Raw genomic sequence first — 15642 nt, 5'->3', positions numbered from 1 at the left:
CTGCAAGGCCAGTTCCGTAACACTCATATTGGGAAGCACTTACTTTGATGGGGCTGCTTATGACAGGCTAGGACTACACTTAAAACGTATACCGGCATAGCAACATTGGACACGGGTGTGTATAAACCACACCCCAACAGACACAGCTATGCCGGCAAACCCCGCAGTGTAGACACAGCTGTGTCGACGGAGCAGTGCTTCTGTCAGCATAGACAATGTCCTTCTGGGAGCTGGTGTTCCTACACCCTTCAAAAAGCTCCTTCTGTCAGTGTGCACTGTGTGTACACGGAGCCCATGGTCTTCCTTATGTTATGTATGCTTAAGCCCCTTCGCTTTCAGTTTAAACTGATTTTTACCAACAAAGTCCTGGGTTTTAAAAAAGTATTATTCATTTTTATCTGATTTCCATCCTACTTTAGTATCATTCAAATTAGGGCTGTCAAGCGATTAAAAAAATTAATTGTGATTAATTGTGCGATTAATTGTGCTGTTAAACAATAACAGAATCCCATTTATTTAAATATTTTTGGATGTTAACTACATTTTCAAATATATTGATTTCAATTACAACACAGAATACAAAGTGTACAGTGCTCACTTTATAATTATTTTTTATCACAAATATTTGCACTGTAAAAAAAGAAATAGTATTTTTCAATTCACCTAGTACAAGTACTGTAGTGCAATCTCTTTCTCATGGAAGTTGAACTTACAAATGTAGAACTGCAGTATGTACAAAAAATAACTGCATTCAAAAATAAAACAATGTAAAACTTTAGAACCTACAAGTCCAGTCAGTCCTATTTCTTGTTCAGCCAATCACTCAGACAAACAAGTTTGTTTACATTTGCAGGAGATAATGCTGCCTGCTTCTTGTTTACAATGCCACCTGAAAGTGAGAACAGGCATTCGCATGGCACTGTAGTAGTCGGCGTTGCAAGATATTTACATGCCAGATGCACTAAAGAGTCATATGTCCCTTTGTGCTTCAGCCACCATTCCAGAGGACATGCATCCATGCTGATGATGGGTTCTGCTCGATAATGATCCAAAGCAGTGCAGAATGATGCATGTTGATTTTCTTCATCTGAGTCAGATGCCACTAGCAGAAGGTTGATTTTCTTTTTTGGTGGTTCGGGTTCTGTAGTTTCTGCATTGGAGTGTTGCTCTTTTAAGACTTCTGAAAGCATGCTCCACACCTGGTCCGTCTCAGATTTTGGAAGGCACTTCAGATTCTTAAGCCTTGGGTCAAGTGCTGTATCTATCTTTAGAAATCTCACATTGGTACCGTCTTTGCGTTTTGTCAAATCTGCTGTGAAAGTGTTCTTAAAACGAACAACATGTGCTGGGTCATCATCTGAAACGGCTATAACATGAAATATATGGCAAAATGCGGGTAAAACAGAGCAGGAGACATACAATTTTCCCCCAAGGAGTTCAGTCACAAATTTAAAAAACATTTTTTTTTAATGAGCATCATCAGCATGGAAGCATGTCCTCTGGAACGGCGGCCAAAGCACGAAGGAGCACATGAATGTTTAGCATATCTGGCATGTAAATACCTTGCAATGCCGGCAAAAGTGCCATGTGAACATCTGTTCTCACTTTCTGGTAACATTGTAAATAAGAAGCAGGCAGCATTATCTCCGTAAATGTAATCAAACTTGTTTGTCTTAGCGATTGACTGAACAAGAAGTAGGACTTAGTGGACTTGTAGGCTCTAAAGTTTTACATTGTTTTGTTTTTGAGTTAAGTTATGTAACAAAAAAAACCTATATTTGTAAGTTGCACTTTCATGATAAAGAGATTGCACTACAGTACTTGTCTGAGGTGAATTGAAAAATACTATTTCTTTTGTTTATCATTTTTTACAGTGCAAATATTTATAATAAAAAATAATAATATAAAGAGAGTAGTGTACACTTTATATTTTGTGTTGTAACTGAAATCAATATATTTGAAAATGTAGAAAAACATCCAAAAATATTTAATATATTACAATTGGTATTCTGTTCCTTAACAGTGCCATTAATCGCAATTAAATTTTTTGCGTTAATTGCTTGAGTTAACTGCAATTAATTGACAGCCCTAATTCAAAAATATAAAAAATAACTTGTTTTATTAGGAAAATACAATATTTTGCATAATCTATATCTATTATGATAATACATTAATCTGTGTGTATATGCAAAGCTCCCTGGTGAAGTAAGGCTATGTATTAGTCTAGAAGATACACACAATAAACTAACAGGCACACACACAAGCTCTGAAGTGCAGGCACATCTCACTCCCACCACATACACATTTCAAGTCGTTAGCAGATAATGGGTTAAAGATCTGACATACTAAAATGGGAAGAAAACAAAGATCTGTATCAGATCCATTTCAGAGCACAAGGAAGTATTCGAAAGTTTTAAAACAACAAAAACAGGAGAAAAGGATGAAGTTGAATGTATGAGCCGCAAATAGCGTAGCCCAATTATTAAATGTAAATATTTATAGGCTAATAGTTCTAAGTTTACAACACTAAACTGTTTATTCAAATGAAAAATTGTATTTGGAGATTAGAGATATATTGTTCTCTTAAACTCAGAAGCAGCATTGTGTTTTGAGTTCTGTTTTACTTCTGCAGCAAACCACACTGATGAACGGAACTCAAAGCATTAATCTACTGAATACTTTTCCCCACTATCCTTCCGTCCACCAAAATAAACCCCGGTATTTACCCAGAAAAATTATTAATAGTTTTTTGCCCTGATTTTCATCTGTTTTTGTTGTTCTGGTAATAAACACCGAAAAATTCTCAGGAAAAATTAAATAACAAAACCTGAAAACAAAGGGTCCTATCTATGCTGTAGTGCTTCAGTGTAGACACGTACAGCAGTGGGGGGAGGAGTTCTCTCCTCGCTGTGGGTAATCAACCTCCACGAAAGGAGGGAGCTACATCAACGGAAGAATTCTTCTGTCGACTTAGTGGTGTCTATCCCAGGGCTTAGGTCTGGGTCGGTTTAATTACATGGCACAGAGCGTGAAATTTTTCACAGTCCTGAGCAATGTAGTTCAGCTGACCTACATTTGTAGTGTAGACCAGCCCTCCATAGATATAGCCTAAGTGCTACTCAAGCGGAGTAAGGGTAACAGACCTGAGTCCATATACTATTGCTGTGGTAGCATTGGACAGGGAGAAGAAGACCTCGTCCCATGGGCAGCTGGAGTGCATGCATGCGAAAGAGAGGAACATAAGTGAACTCAACAACTTTCGCCTTTTCCCTAGTATCCTAGCTGCAGTGAGTCACTGAGCTCCTTTCTGAGTCGCTTCTAATTTCCAGGCCATTCAGACTTTCCAGGCTCAAATCAAATTACAGCCAGAAGATCTGCAATGTTCAAACACTGCTCAACCAGAACATGGAAGGGAGAGGAACCCCCCTCAAATCGCAGGCTCCCCGCTCGGTGTGAACTCTGGGTCACTCAGACGGGAGGAGAAATGAATCACCAAAAATATCAGAAGCCTATCAGACTTTTCTCCTTGCTGGGTGTTGTGAATTTGCTCTCCAGAGTGCGTGTCCCCAAAACAGATTCCCACAATATTGTCAAGGTTGAATGTATCCCATTCCTATTGCATCTCACTCTGACCCATGGAGAAGTTGAGGGCTCCATAATTTTGTAAGCCCTGAAAGAAAGCACTTGAATTTAACCCTGTCAATGCTTTCATTTCCAAGAGTCTGTGCAGGAGGAAGGGGGCGAGTGTTGTATATAATGAGGATCCAGGCTCACTCAAGCCTAACGCTTGAGGGCTTGTTCAGTCCTGCTCATTGGGGCCGTAGATTTGGGAGAACCCACACCTAGGCTTTTGTACACATTCACATGTTTGTGAACAGTTCACATGTCAGACAAGCCTGCACAGGAATGTCACAACAGACCAATGGTCTCTCGAGTCCAGGAGCCAGGACTAGGAGGCAGTGCGGACCAATGGATAGAGTTCTAACCTCAGCCCTGCCACTGACTTGTTGCAAGACCTTGGGCAAGTTACTTCCCCTTTCCTGTACCTCAGTTTCCCCAAATTAAAATGAGTGAATGTCCACAATGTGAATAAAGGTTGCAAAATCAATGATGTTTCATTTTGCTATATCTGGATTCCACTGGGCTAACAGCCACCTTCCAGCTGGCACACAATTCTTCTTTCCAAAGGGTCTGGCTCTTCCATCCCCTCCTCTGCTCTGGCAGATGAGAAGCTGCTGTTACCTCACAGCAGGGAGGTTTAGGGATGATTACCTAGTCCCCTGCCATTGCTTCAGCTGCTCCTCACTGGGAATGAACAGATGGCCTTCCTGAGCCCCCGTAGTTACCAGTGCTCCCTGGAAGTGCCTGCCATCACTTGCTGAGGTGAAAAGGAAGGGATCTTCGGCCAGATAAACTCTTAGTGAAACTCCATATACAGGGTGAACAGCACAAGGCTCACCCACCATTTTAGAGCACCTTGAGCCCCAAGGTGGCTCTCACTTGTACTGGGGCTGAAATGGCCTCCAACGTCCCCTAGGACTGGGGGATGGCAAGGATGGCATAAAGCCAGCTGTGCCCCCCTCACTGGGGTCCTGAGCTTAGCTCCTCTGATTGTTCCCAAGAGCTTTGGAGAGGAAGGAGGGCCCAGTTGTTAGGGTGTCGGCTTAGAACTGAGAAGACCCAGATTCAATTTCCTGTTTTGCCACAGATTTCCTGTCTGACCTTGGGCAAGACACTCAGTCTCGCTGTACAGAAGGGGAACTGAGGCACAATGGAATTAACAGCACTGCCCTGGCCCTGTGGGAATGTCTACACCGCACCTGGGAGTGAGGCTCCCAGCCTGGGTCCACAGACTTGTGTAGGTGGGGCTCATCCTAGCGTGCTAAAGAGAGCTGTGTAGTCGCTGGAGCTCAGGCTCTCAGGCATCTCCCTCAGGCTCAAGAGCCCAAGCCACGTCTATACAGCCGTTTGTAACATGTCTTGTGTACCCGGGCTGGGAGGCTCACTCCCAGAGGCAGTGCAGGTGCGCCCACAGGGGTGTTGTGGGGATAAATACATGACAGCCTGCGAAGTGCTATGAGATCTACCGATGAGAAATGCTATAGAAGAAGTAAAAAGAAAAGGAGGACTTGTGGCACCTTAGAGACTAATCAATTTATTTGAGTTAGTCTCTAAGGTGCCACAAGTCCTCCTTTTCTTTTTGCTAATACAGACTAACACGGCTGTTACTCTGAAACCTGTCATAGAAGAAGTAGGGATTATTAACTAACATGCAGCTAATTGTACTATTACAAGGGTGGATTCTGAAAAGCTCGACATGCCCCACCTTAGCATCTTTGCTTCAAGACCCAGCCCCCACCTTACAACAGCGCCAGGATACAACAGCACTCACGCATGGGGCTGCAACGCCGCCCACACCAATTTGGCCTGGCTGCTCCTCTGTCATGAGCGTCATCCAGCTGAGAACCCCATCCCACTGAATTACCCTTATGACAGGAAGATCCCCTACTTTTGGGTGCCATACGACTGTCACAAAGCCTAGCTCTGCAGCAATAATCAGTAACATTCATTTCTAGAGTAGATAGCAGATGCAACTCCTGTTGCAAAGCTTGAACACAGTGTCTCACGGAAGAGAAGAGGGGTTTATGATTTAACTGCGTCATTGGGAACGCTCGCCCAAATCCGCTGAGTAACCTGGATTACATGGAGTGGGAAACGTTTCTGTCAGGAGACAAAAACCCCAGAGGACATGGCCATTAATTGAGCCAGTGTCCCCATGGCTTCAAATGTGCAGAAGTGTCAGCCAGAGCCAGCTCTCCTCTCCAGCCTGAGAGGGAGGGGACAGCAGCTGTTAATATAGCTTCTCACCTCAGCCACTTGGCAGAGGCAACGTTATTGCAGGTGTACTTTCTTCTGTGTTTTAAATGAACCTCCTCATTTACCTGCCAGGCCACGAATAAGCACCTTCTAGAGAAGCAACTAAACGGGCCCCGGCCTTGGCTGCCTGGACAGGTCTCCGCTGTAGGTCAGCTCACCACAACGCCGTTCAGGTGGTAACGGGAGCTCAGTGTGGGCTAGCCAGGAACTTCCCACGTGGCTGGAGGTGGGCCAGAAGCAGGAAGGCTGGAGTCCAGTTCAGACTGAGCTCCCCCAGCATGTGAGGTGTTATTTGGAGTACCGGGTCAGGGATTCGCAACTGCACACCCAGGTACACACCCAGCCACCAGGCAGCTGAGCATCAGACAGAGTGTCTCAACCCAGGCTGGCTAAACCAAGAGCAAGACAGCACAGCGACAGATACAAACCACTTATCCTCATGCAAAGGGGTTGCTCTACATGGAGGCTGAGGTTGCATGCGCCACCTGAGCCATCGGGATGTCCACAGCCCAGTCAAATGAATCCAACCCCCAAGGTCTCTGGCATGGTTTTATGAGCCCGGGGAGGGGGTGGTGGTAGGGGGGGATGGCAGAAAGTGGGAGGGAACAGCTTTCCATCCTCTGAGGAAACCATAGCTACGCAGTGTTCCCCACCAACTCCCCCACCTCTCCTCCTTGGCTGGTGTGGCGAGAGCTCCCCCTGCTGTTTCAATCTCCTTTTGCCCCAGCTGTAAGGAAATCCAAATAAAGAGACTATTACAAAGGGATCAGGGCGTTGGTTTTGGGGGGGACCTGAATGTGGGCTGGGGATTCCTGAATAGACTCCAGCTGTGCACAGTCTCATTCTCTCTAGCTAAAGCTTTGGGCACTGAAATCACTGCCAACATCATTCTTTTGTATTTGCGTGATTTGCACAAACTCAGACGCTCTCTTCTGTTTACTGAAAAAGCCGTCTGGAACTAATTACCCATGGACCCTCCCTCGGATCCGCTGAGGAGGAAAGGTACAGAATGCAAATTTGTTGGCTTCCAATGTAGCCTTTCCAAGGGGCCCATTATTCATCCGCTACAGTGATTCGCTACAAGCAAGCATAGGAGAAACAGGTGTTCATAAACTATTTGAAAACAGGGCAATGGAAAGCAGTAAATAAAACAAAAGATGTCTAGGTTCTAATCTGGCGGTCTCACAGCACTTTACGAAGCGGACCAGCATCTTTATCCCCAGTTTACAAATGGGGAAACTGAGGCACAGAGGCACAAAGGGACTTGCCCAGAAAGCCAGTGGCAGGAGGAGGAATAGCTGAGCTTTCCAGAGTCCCAGTCCAGAGGCTCTAGATAATAAGACTTCACTTTCTTAGCCTGCTTTTCAGCTGGTGAACAGGTCTGATCGCCAGTTCTGCGTTGCCATGGCAGGTAGACAGGAGGGGGGCCAGAAAACAAGATTTATATTTTGGGGGAAATGTCAAAGTTTCAACATTTGTTTCTATTCCAATGCAGAACAAAACTGAGACCTTCCAGATTTCTCAGGAAAAACCAGGGAGTGCCCATCCCAGAGCAGCCAGTAGCTCAGTGGCCAGTGCACTCATCTGGCATGTGCGAGACCCAGATTTAAGTCCCCACCTTGCCTGATTTGGAGCAGGGACCTGAGCCTTGGTCCCCACATCCCAGGTGAGTGCCCTGACCACCAGCTCTGCTGCTGGAGCTGTTCCACTTGGGATAAATAATTAAGGGACGGACTCCACAGCCCAGTGGTTAGGACACGCACTGTGTGGGAGAGCCTGGTTCAAGTCACTGCTCCAGAGCAGGGATATGATCCTGAGTCTGCCACAACCCAGTGGAGTGCATCAGACACTGGGCTATTCTGGGGCATGACTCCCCCTCTCTTGTCCCCCTGCCTGTCAGAGCTGGTGAATCAGCATTGTCCTACACACAGTGGTCCATGGTGGAGTTCCCCACCAAGCCTACTAGGGAGCCCTACGCTCTCTGGGTGAAATTCACCTCTCCCTGCAAACAGACCTTTGTGCAGGGAGTTAAGTGAGAATTGGGTGTCTGAATTCACAACCCCCCCCCGCAACCTGCAGGCAGGCCCAGCCCTCTCATGCCCTGGAGGTGCTGGGGGTTCCCAGCAGAAGTACAGATCTGATGGCCCCTTACTTGACCTACCCCCGGGGCTCTCTCCAAACCAGCCTGCTCTGAGCCAATGCATGGTGTGCAGTCGTGGCCAAGCTGACCCTTGCCAGACAGGCTGTCTGCCAGAGGCCACCGTGAGATGGATCAGGACAAAAAGCAAAGACCAATCTCTGGGATTTGTAAACAAAACTGAAAATGGCCCCTGCTTTGGGCTTCATCCTGGTTTGTCCAGAACACTCAGCCAGTCTCTGCAGTGTCACAGACACTTGGCAGAGGCAGCAGCTTCAAAATTTGTACAAAGAAACAATTGCAAGAGTCAACCAAAGAACAGAGAATGTGTGTGCCCAGAACTCTGGAGAGTCCCAGACGCCCAGCCTGATTCCTTCTAGATCTGGCCCTGCAAAGGTGTTCATAAATTATTTGAAAACAGGGAAACATAAAGCAGTAAATAAAACAAAAGATGTCTAGGTTTTAATCTGGCGGTCTCAAAACACTTTACAAAGAGGACCAGCATCTTTATTCCCAGGGGCTTTTTACACAGTCCTTTTCTTTCCCACCATGCTTGTCCCTTGTCATGGCTGCTATGGGGAACTACATTTCCCAGCCTTCTTTTACCTCCAGGTTCTGAGAGTCAGTGTCCCCCACCTTCCTGGAGGCAAAGGGAGGTCCAGCCTGCCCTGCCAATGGAACTCCAGCCTGGGCCCTAGCAGGGGTGTCAGGTTTGTAGAAATTTTGGTGGTGCCCAGAACCCACCCCCACCCAAACTCCACCCCCCACCTGCCCAAGGCTCTGGGAGGGAGTTTGGGTGGGGGAGGAGGTCTGGGGTGCAGGGTGCAGGCTCTGGGAGGGAGTTTGGGGGTGGGAAGGGGTGCGGAGGGAGGGGGTGCAGGTTCTGGGAGGGAGTTTGGGGATGGGAGGGGGTGCAGGGCTATGGGGTGAGGGCTGTGGGGTGAGGCTGCAGATGAGGGGTTTGGAGTATTGGAGGGGCTCAGGACAAGAGTATAGTTGTAGGGGGTGAGGGCTCTGTCTGGTGCTGGGAATGAGGGGTTTGGGTGTGGGAGGGACTCAGGGTGAGAGTAGGAGTGTGGGGGGTGAGGGCTCTGTCTGGGACTGGGGGGGGGGGCTTGGGGGGTTAGAGAGGCTCAGGGCCGGGGCAGAGGGTTGGAGTGCAGGGGGATGAGGGCTCTGCTGGGGCTGGAGATGAGGGGTTTGTGGTGTTGGAGAGGCTCAGGGCTTGGGCAGAGGGTTAGGGTGCAGGGGGATGAGGGCTCTGGCTGGGGCTGGAGATGAGGGCTTTGTGGTGTTAGAGAGGCCCAGGGCTGGGGCAGATGGTTGAGGGTGCGGTGGGGGGTGAAAGCTCTGGCTGGGGGTGTGGGCTCTGGGGTGGGGCAGGGCTGGGGATGAGTTTGGGGTGCAGGCAGGCTGCTCCGGGACAGGGGCCAGAGAGGAGGACTCCCCCCATAGTGCAAGGAATTATGAAAGTCACTGGAAGACAGGAGGAGAGAATTCTGCATTTATTGGCTCTAAGCACCTTCCTGTAGGCGAAGAGCATCATGGTGGGGAATGTGGGAACAGGAAGAGAACTTCTGTTTCTCTGAAATAGTTAGAAAGTGGCCCTTCAGGAGACTAAGCTGTGTATTGCTCAGATAAGTTAGCTCTGCACACAAGTGTAATGCAGCCTTCTTTAGGTGTGCCACTAAATTGCTTAGCAAAGAAATCTACTGCCCATACCCTGTATGGTGATTTTCAATCACAGGTAACTAGCAAATCAACCCCAGTTCCCTCCAGAACAAAGCCTTGCACTGCTCCTGCAGGGTGGCTATATCCCTGCCAAATTGGAACTTAAAATCCCCAGCCATTTTGACTTTAGGGCTGTTCAAAAAAAAGGGGGGGGGCTGGATGAACACACATTTTTTTAATATCATGAAAACTATTTTCTTCTTTATCCTCTAATTCCAAGACATTTGGGCTGTTTTTGCTTAACTTCCACCAGCATCCCCCAAAATTCCCTTGGGACAGAGACCAAGTCTGGAAAACTTCAGCCCAGAAATCGAAAAATTCAAAAGTTATGGATGAGTGAAAACAGGAGGTTTGGATGGAAACAATTCTGGGGCCTTAAATCTGATGGACTTTGGCCAGCGCTCTGTGATAAGTAATAATCCCAATTACTTTCCATGGGAGCTGGACCCCTTGGATAATGCCAGCCTCAGTGAAGAGGGAATGTGATTAAGACACAGGCGGGAAAGAGGCAACAGGGAAAATTTTCAAAAGTGTCTAAGTGACTTAGGAGCCTAAGTCTCACTGAAAATCACTGGTACTTAGGCTCCTGAGTCACCTACCTGCTTTTGAAAATCCCTGATGTTTTTAGAGCTGGTTATTTATGTGTTGACTAATTTATTCTAATGGCTTAGCCTATGGGCACATCACATTAATAAGAAACCAGACTTCATCCCCTGCTGTCTACTTTTGCTATGGATAGTAAACCCTAACCTGACCCTCCTTACTCACATATATAGCCCCATTCAAGTCAATGTGACAATTACCATGAGTAAAACAAGCAGGAGTTAGCTCTGAGCTACTCCCTGATCCAACTCCCTAGGGGGGAAAAAGCCTCTCCAACATTGTCTCATATTGTACGTCTAGCATTGATCCTGGCACTGCATTACATTTCCGTCTAGCATTTCAGCCTGGCCTTCTTGCTTCTGTTATCCACAGAAATGTCAGTGGATTGCATAGAGCACTGGGAGAGAATTTACTCAAGCACCGAAAGAGCTGAGTAAGAGGCGATAAAGAAAAGTAACAAGTCCATTTAAGAAAACGAGTGGCTCAAGGTGCCTGCTGACCAGGCCCATACAGCCATCTTTAACATCCCCGTGAGCTTTATCATAATTAAACCCTTTTCCACGGAATGCATCCGATGAAGTGAGCTGTAGCTCACGAAAGCTTATGCTCAAATAAATGGGCTAGTCTCTAAGGTGCCACAAGTCCTCCTGTTCTTTTTGCATAATTAAACCAGTGACTGTTAAATGAATGAATAGATCATGTGGGGGCCATACTGGGAAGCAGGCGGTAATTGCACTGTCCTTTGTAGAAACACCTGAATACTCAAAGGATTAACTCATTACAAAAAACACCGCCTGGAGATACTTTCATCTTGCCCTGTACCTGTATCTAATAAACCTTTACGCACAGACCATGCTGAGAACAGAATCTAGCCTGGAAAAAAACCCACCCATATAGGATGGGACATATTTCTGCCTTTTGCTGCCTTTTTAATGCAGATATTGACTGGAGGCGATGGTGACATCTGAAATATGCCAATTTTATTTACTGTGTGGGAGACCTAAATAACCAGAGACTTATGGGAATTGGAACCCCTATTTTCCTATTTACCTGATAAACAACTAATTCATTTCCCCCAGAACTTGTTCTTGGGATCTGCCCCACCATTTTTGCTGAAACTTTCCAAAAGAATTCAGCCTGAGGCAGACACCCAACACGGAAAACGTAGTTTGAATGGTTAAAATCTGGCCAAGTTATAGGCAACTGAAAAGGGGGTTTTATCATGGGAAGCATTAGGCATCATTTACTCTAGGCATTGCTGCATCATGTGCCACCTATAATTGATGGGTCTGCAGTCACAGCACCAAGGATAAAAATTACAAGGACGCCGTGTCCTCATGGCACAAGCTGATCGCCTGCTGGGAGCAGGAAGGAATGTGCCCGGTCCCTTTATGGTGTAGTACTTTTTCACCATAGGAGGGCAACAGGAACAAGTGGGTCTCAGTTCTCCTCCTTCACTTTCATCAGCCTCTTCTCCTTTTCCATGACTTGCTATGTCTCTCTGTCCCGGCTAGTGCAGAAGGGGAGCGTGTGGTGCTACCCATTGAGCCATCCTCCCTTCCACCCCAATGGAAACAAACTCAGGACTGTCTGACTGACACCTATTGTGAATGATTCTCTCTCCCCCTAGAGCTGAAGCAAATGGCTGCGGTGACAGCCCCACAGTGTAATTGCCCGCTGTTCGCATGTTCTTCTGATTCCGATTGCCTTGTTTATGCCAGTGAGTGGGTAGCAGGTGTCAGAATCTTTTCGTGCGCAGTCGTATCCTGTATGCAGGGCTTCTATGAATGCAGGGATTTGCATATTTCTGCCTCTTGTTTCCTTTTAAATAAGGATATTGAAGGGAGCAACGGCTGGCAGATGGAGCTGAGGTCTGGAATTTTGTGCAGCTATGCCGTGTGCTGCCTTGAATAGTTTTATTTCTGAGCAATCACTTTAAAGTTAACCATTTGCTTAATGGCAGGGAGAGTTGTCTGGTGGTTAAAGCATATGACTGGGAGCCAGGACTCCTGGGTTCTGTTCCTGGCATTGTCAGTGTGTGATAGTGGGCAAGTCACTTAAGGCCTGATTTTCCAAAATGTGCCCTAAATCTGGATGACTCCATTTTGGGCATTAAACTCAATGTCCCTGGAGCCCGATTTTCGAGGGGGATGAACACCGGCAACACCAACCCTCCTTGGCTGGTGGAGCTGGCCAGTGGCCCTGCTCCCCTAGCTCCTACACTTTTGTGCAATGGAAGAAACCTTATATGAAGCATAACGACTTGGAAACACACATGTACATCTTCTCCATCTCTCACTCACTTACACACTTCTCCCCTCTGCCTCTCTCTCTCTCTCACACACACGCATTAATCTGCTGCATGCTGAATCTGAACCGCTTCATGTGAAATGGAAAGAAAGACCCCTGGGAATTCCATCTCACCCTGCAGCTGTGAATGGAATAAGCCCCTGAGCACAGACTCAAGCCAATTTACACACTTAAGATACAAAACGGGGCCGCTGATTCCCAGGGAGTGTTCCCATCCATTAGTCACAGAGGCTTTCTCACCGCTGTATTTAGCATGGAATGCTCTCTGCTGCAGACACTCTGCCATACAACACACAAGCAGGCAGGGCCTGGCCTCCCTGGCCTAGTTAGGAGTCACAGATTTGCCTTCCAACCACGCAAAGGGAGCTTATAAGATAGAGCAAGAGGGGAAGCACATGCAACTGGACTAAAGCAAGTGACTCGTAGCCAGGAATTCATCCAATGAATTTAGCCTCTTCTTCTGTTTGTGGATTGTCCTTAGCAGTTTGTTATTTTCTCAAAGCAGAGTCACTATCTCTGGATACTTTCTGGGAATCAGGGTTAGATCTGCCCCTCATGCCATTCGATATTCAATACTCAAGCTGTGTTGGTTAGTTTTGAATGGACTCAGACCTCAGGTCACATGGTGTTGTCCCTACCCCAAGTGGACAAGGTAACTCTCAAAGTCAGATTTCAAGTGTGGAGATTTATGTTTACAACTTTGAAATTCTTTCTGCATTTTTTCCTACTATTCACTCAAAATTCCTTGCTTCTCTAAACGTTCCTGCCAGCAAACTGGCTGCTTAGGGAAGCCTGTTAAGGATATTTTGGTGCCTAAAGATGCAGAAAGGCACTGAGTGAGATTCTCCAAAGCACCTATGCTCCATTAGGTATCTGTAGGCACCTAAATACCTTTAACAATCAGCCCCGGTCTCTCTGTAGAAAGCGAACATATAAGGATCATGCACTCGGACGAAGCATATTAATTTTAAAACTGGAACAAATACCTGTGACCATTCCTGGGTAGTATTCCTCTAGCTCTCCCTATGATAATACCTTGACTAGACGTATCCTTTCCACAAGCAGTGAGACAGCCACAGGCATGCATATGGTGCAATTCCCTCTCTGTCAAGCCAGCCTTGTTCCTACTGGGGTGACAGCAGAGCAGCAGCACCATGAGGTTATTACTCACATTGGTTGAATATGGGGGTTGTATTTTGGCTGCAATGCTTAGGGAATCTACAGGATTCCATCACTCCACAGTGATATCCCACCAGCCAGAGAGCCAGGCAATACACACAGCCATCTAGATAGCTAGTGAGCGCAACTCAGGCCACTGCAAGCTACGGACATGGAGACTATTCTGCCTCGTAGTGACTAGCAAGGAGCTGCTTTGCCAGAGGAAACTCAAACAAAGAGCACTTGTGATGGTAACTGTCCTGAAAGAGCCAGAGAACGCGGTGGGGCTCGGCAGGCTATTGGCACTGAGCATGGAGGGAAAACAGTAACAAGGAAAGCATGTGAACATATAACGGGATCAAGAAAGGCAGTGAAGGGATGATTCCTTGTCATGTACTGAGGGGCAGAGCTGGGCTAGAGGGAAAGGTTGGAGTCCTAACTAGGGTCAGTACCAGATCAGCTTGCTGGATTATTTTTAGTTTCTGTCCTGTCTCTTGTGGATAATGTTGGACAGTGAGCTTCTGCCCTCCCACATAGATACCTGCAGGAAGGGTACAAACCTAGCTCAAGAATTACTGCCCATTGTCCTGGGCCACCCCAAGGCTAGTTAGTGGGAAGGCACAGCTCCTCTTAGGAGATGCAGTGGGCTGGAAATGCTTAGTGTCTAGTGTGTGCTCACTAGCAGGCACACACATGCCCTGGTTTCATAAAAAGGGACACTTACCAGCGCAAAAGATACACGAGTCTGCACGCACACACACACAGACAACTGAGGCCACGTTACCGCCTGTCCCTGCTGCAGGAACACTCAAGAATAAAAATCCAAACAAGTCTCCTCAGCACCCACAAGCCAGAGACTCCATTAGCTAAACGCATGCAAGGGCCAGCCCTGTCTACTCCCCAGCACCTCTGTGCTTTCCAGACCCATGCAGGTACCAGGGCACGTTGCTGCGACTTTTACAAGCCACTGTTTTTTCTTACCAGGGGACCATGCTGCCCACAGGTTTTGCTGCATCCATCCAGCCCGTGCGCTATGGTCAGCTCAGCTCAGCAATAGCCTGTTTTTCACATTGTGACGAGGCTGCAGCCTCCTCCGACCTCCTGCTTGTTCCTGTGTTGTACTCACCCCACCACCTCTCAGAATTCCACGGGGACAGCAGGGACAGAACTCCGAGCTGTCTGCTCCAAACACACAGCTCCTGCCTCTCGGGCTCAGTTAGAATCCGCATGGGCTACTGGCAGTATAGGGCCTATGACATACAGCTGAAGAGTTTCAGTTCCATCCACTAGCGGGCAGTGGTGCACATACACGCTAGCCGGTTAATTACATTATCATTAACACACTCATGCGAGGGCTGACATTCCCAGCAAGGATCTGAGGGCACAAAAGCACTCATTACAAAGACCCAGGTTTCATTGCGGCAATGTGTTCTCTCCTGCCCACAGTGTGGGTCCCGGATTTCATAAGGCCCCATCCTTACCAGTTTGGTTTTGTCCATGGCAGCTAGGACAGCAGTGTTCAGGGCTTCCAGGGCAGAAAGCACATGTCTGTATTCTCCCAGGTGTTCCGAGAAATAATCTGGAGTGGGACAGACGATCAAGGTTAGATTTCAAAGCAATTCCATCAAGGCCTGTCTCCATCCTGCTATTTCCTAGGAAACCTGCTGCCGGGATGTTATTTTGTCCTGTGCCCTCACCTGGAATGGCAGCTGAGGATCATTTTCTACACAGCAGGCATTTGCAGTGCCAGACATAATGAAACAAGATCAAATCTGCTGTCTGCTAACTCATGTTAATCACATTGAAATCAGCGCAATGACTCCAGA

General features: G+C 47.1%; 1 protein-coding gene across 3 annotated transcripts in view; it reads right to left on the bottom strand.

Moving 5' to 3' along the window:
* The window catches only part of NECAB3 (N-terminal EF-hand calcium binding protein 3), a 109662-nt gene that overhangs the window by 36821 nt on the left and 57199 nt on the right, over nt 1–15642 (bottom strand). For all 3 annotated transcript variants that reach the window (XR_006285341.1, XM_037877249.2, XM_043526765.1), the window contains exon 5: nt 15298–15395. Coding sequence is in view for 2 of the 3 variants with exons in the window: in XM_037877249.2 (XP_037733177.1) it covers nt 15298–15395 (98 nt within the window). In the remaining variant the exon portion in view is untranslated. The remainder of the gene's footprint in view (nt 1–15297; nt 15396–15642) is intronic.

The sequence above is a fragment of the Chelonia mydas genome, chromosome 13 (genome assembly GCF_015237465.2).
Source record: "Chelonia mydas isolate rCheMyd1 chromosome 13, rCheMyd1.pri.v2, whole genome shotgun sequence".
Taxonomy (NCBI): domain Eukaryota; kingdom Metazoa; phylum Chordata; order Testudines; family Cheloniidae; genus Chelonia; species Chelonia mydas.
The sequence above is the reverse complement of the archived record's forward strand: the minus strand, read 5'-3'. Positions and strand labels throughout refer to the sequence as shown.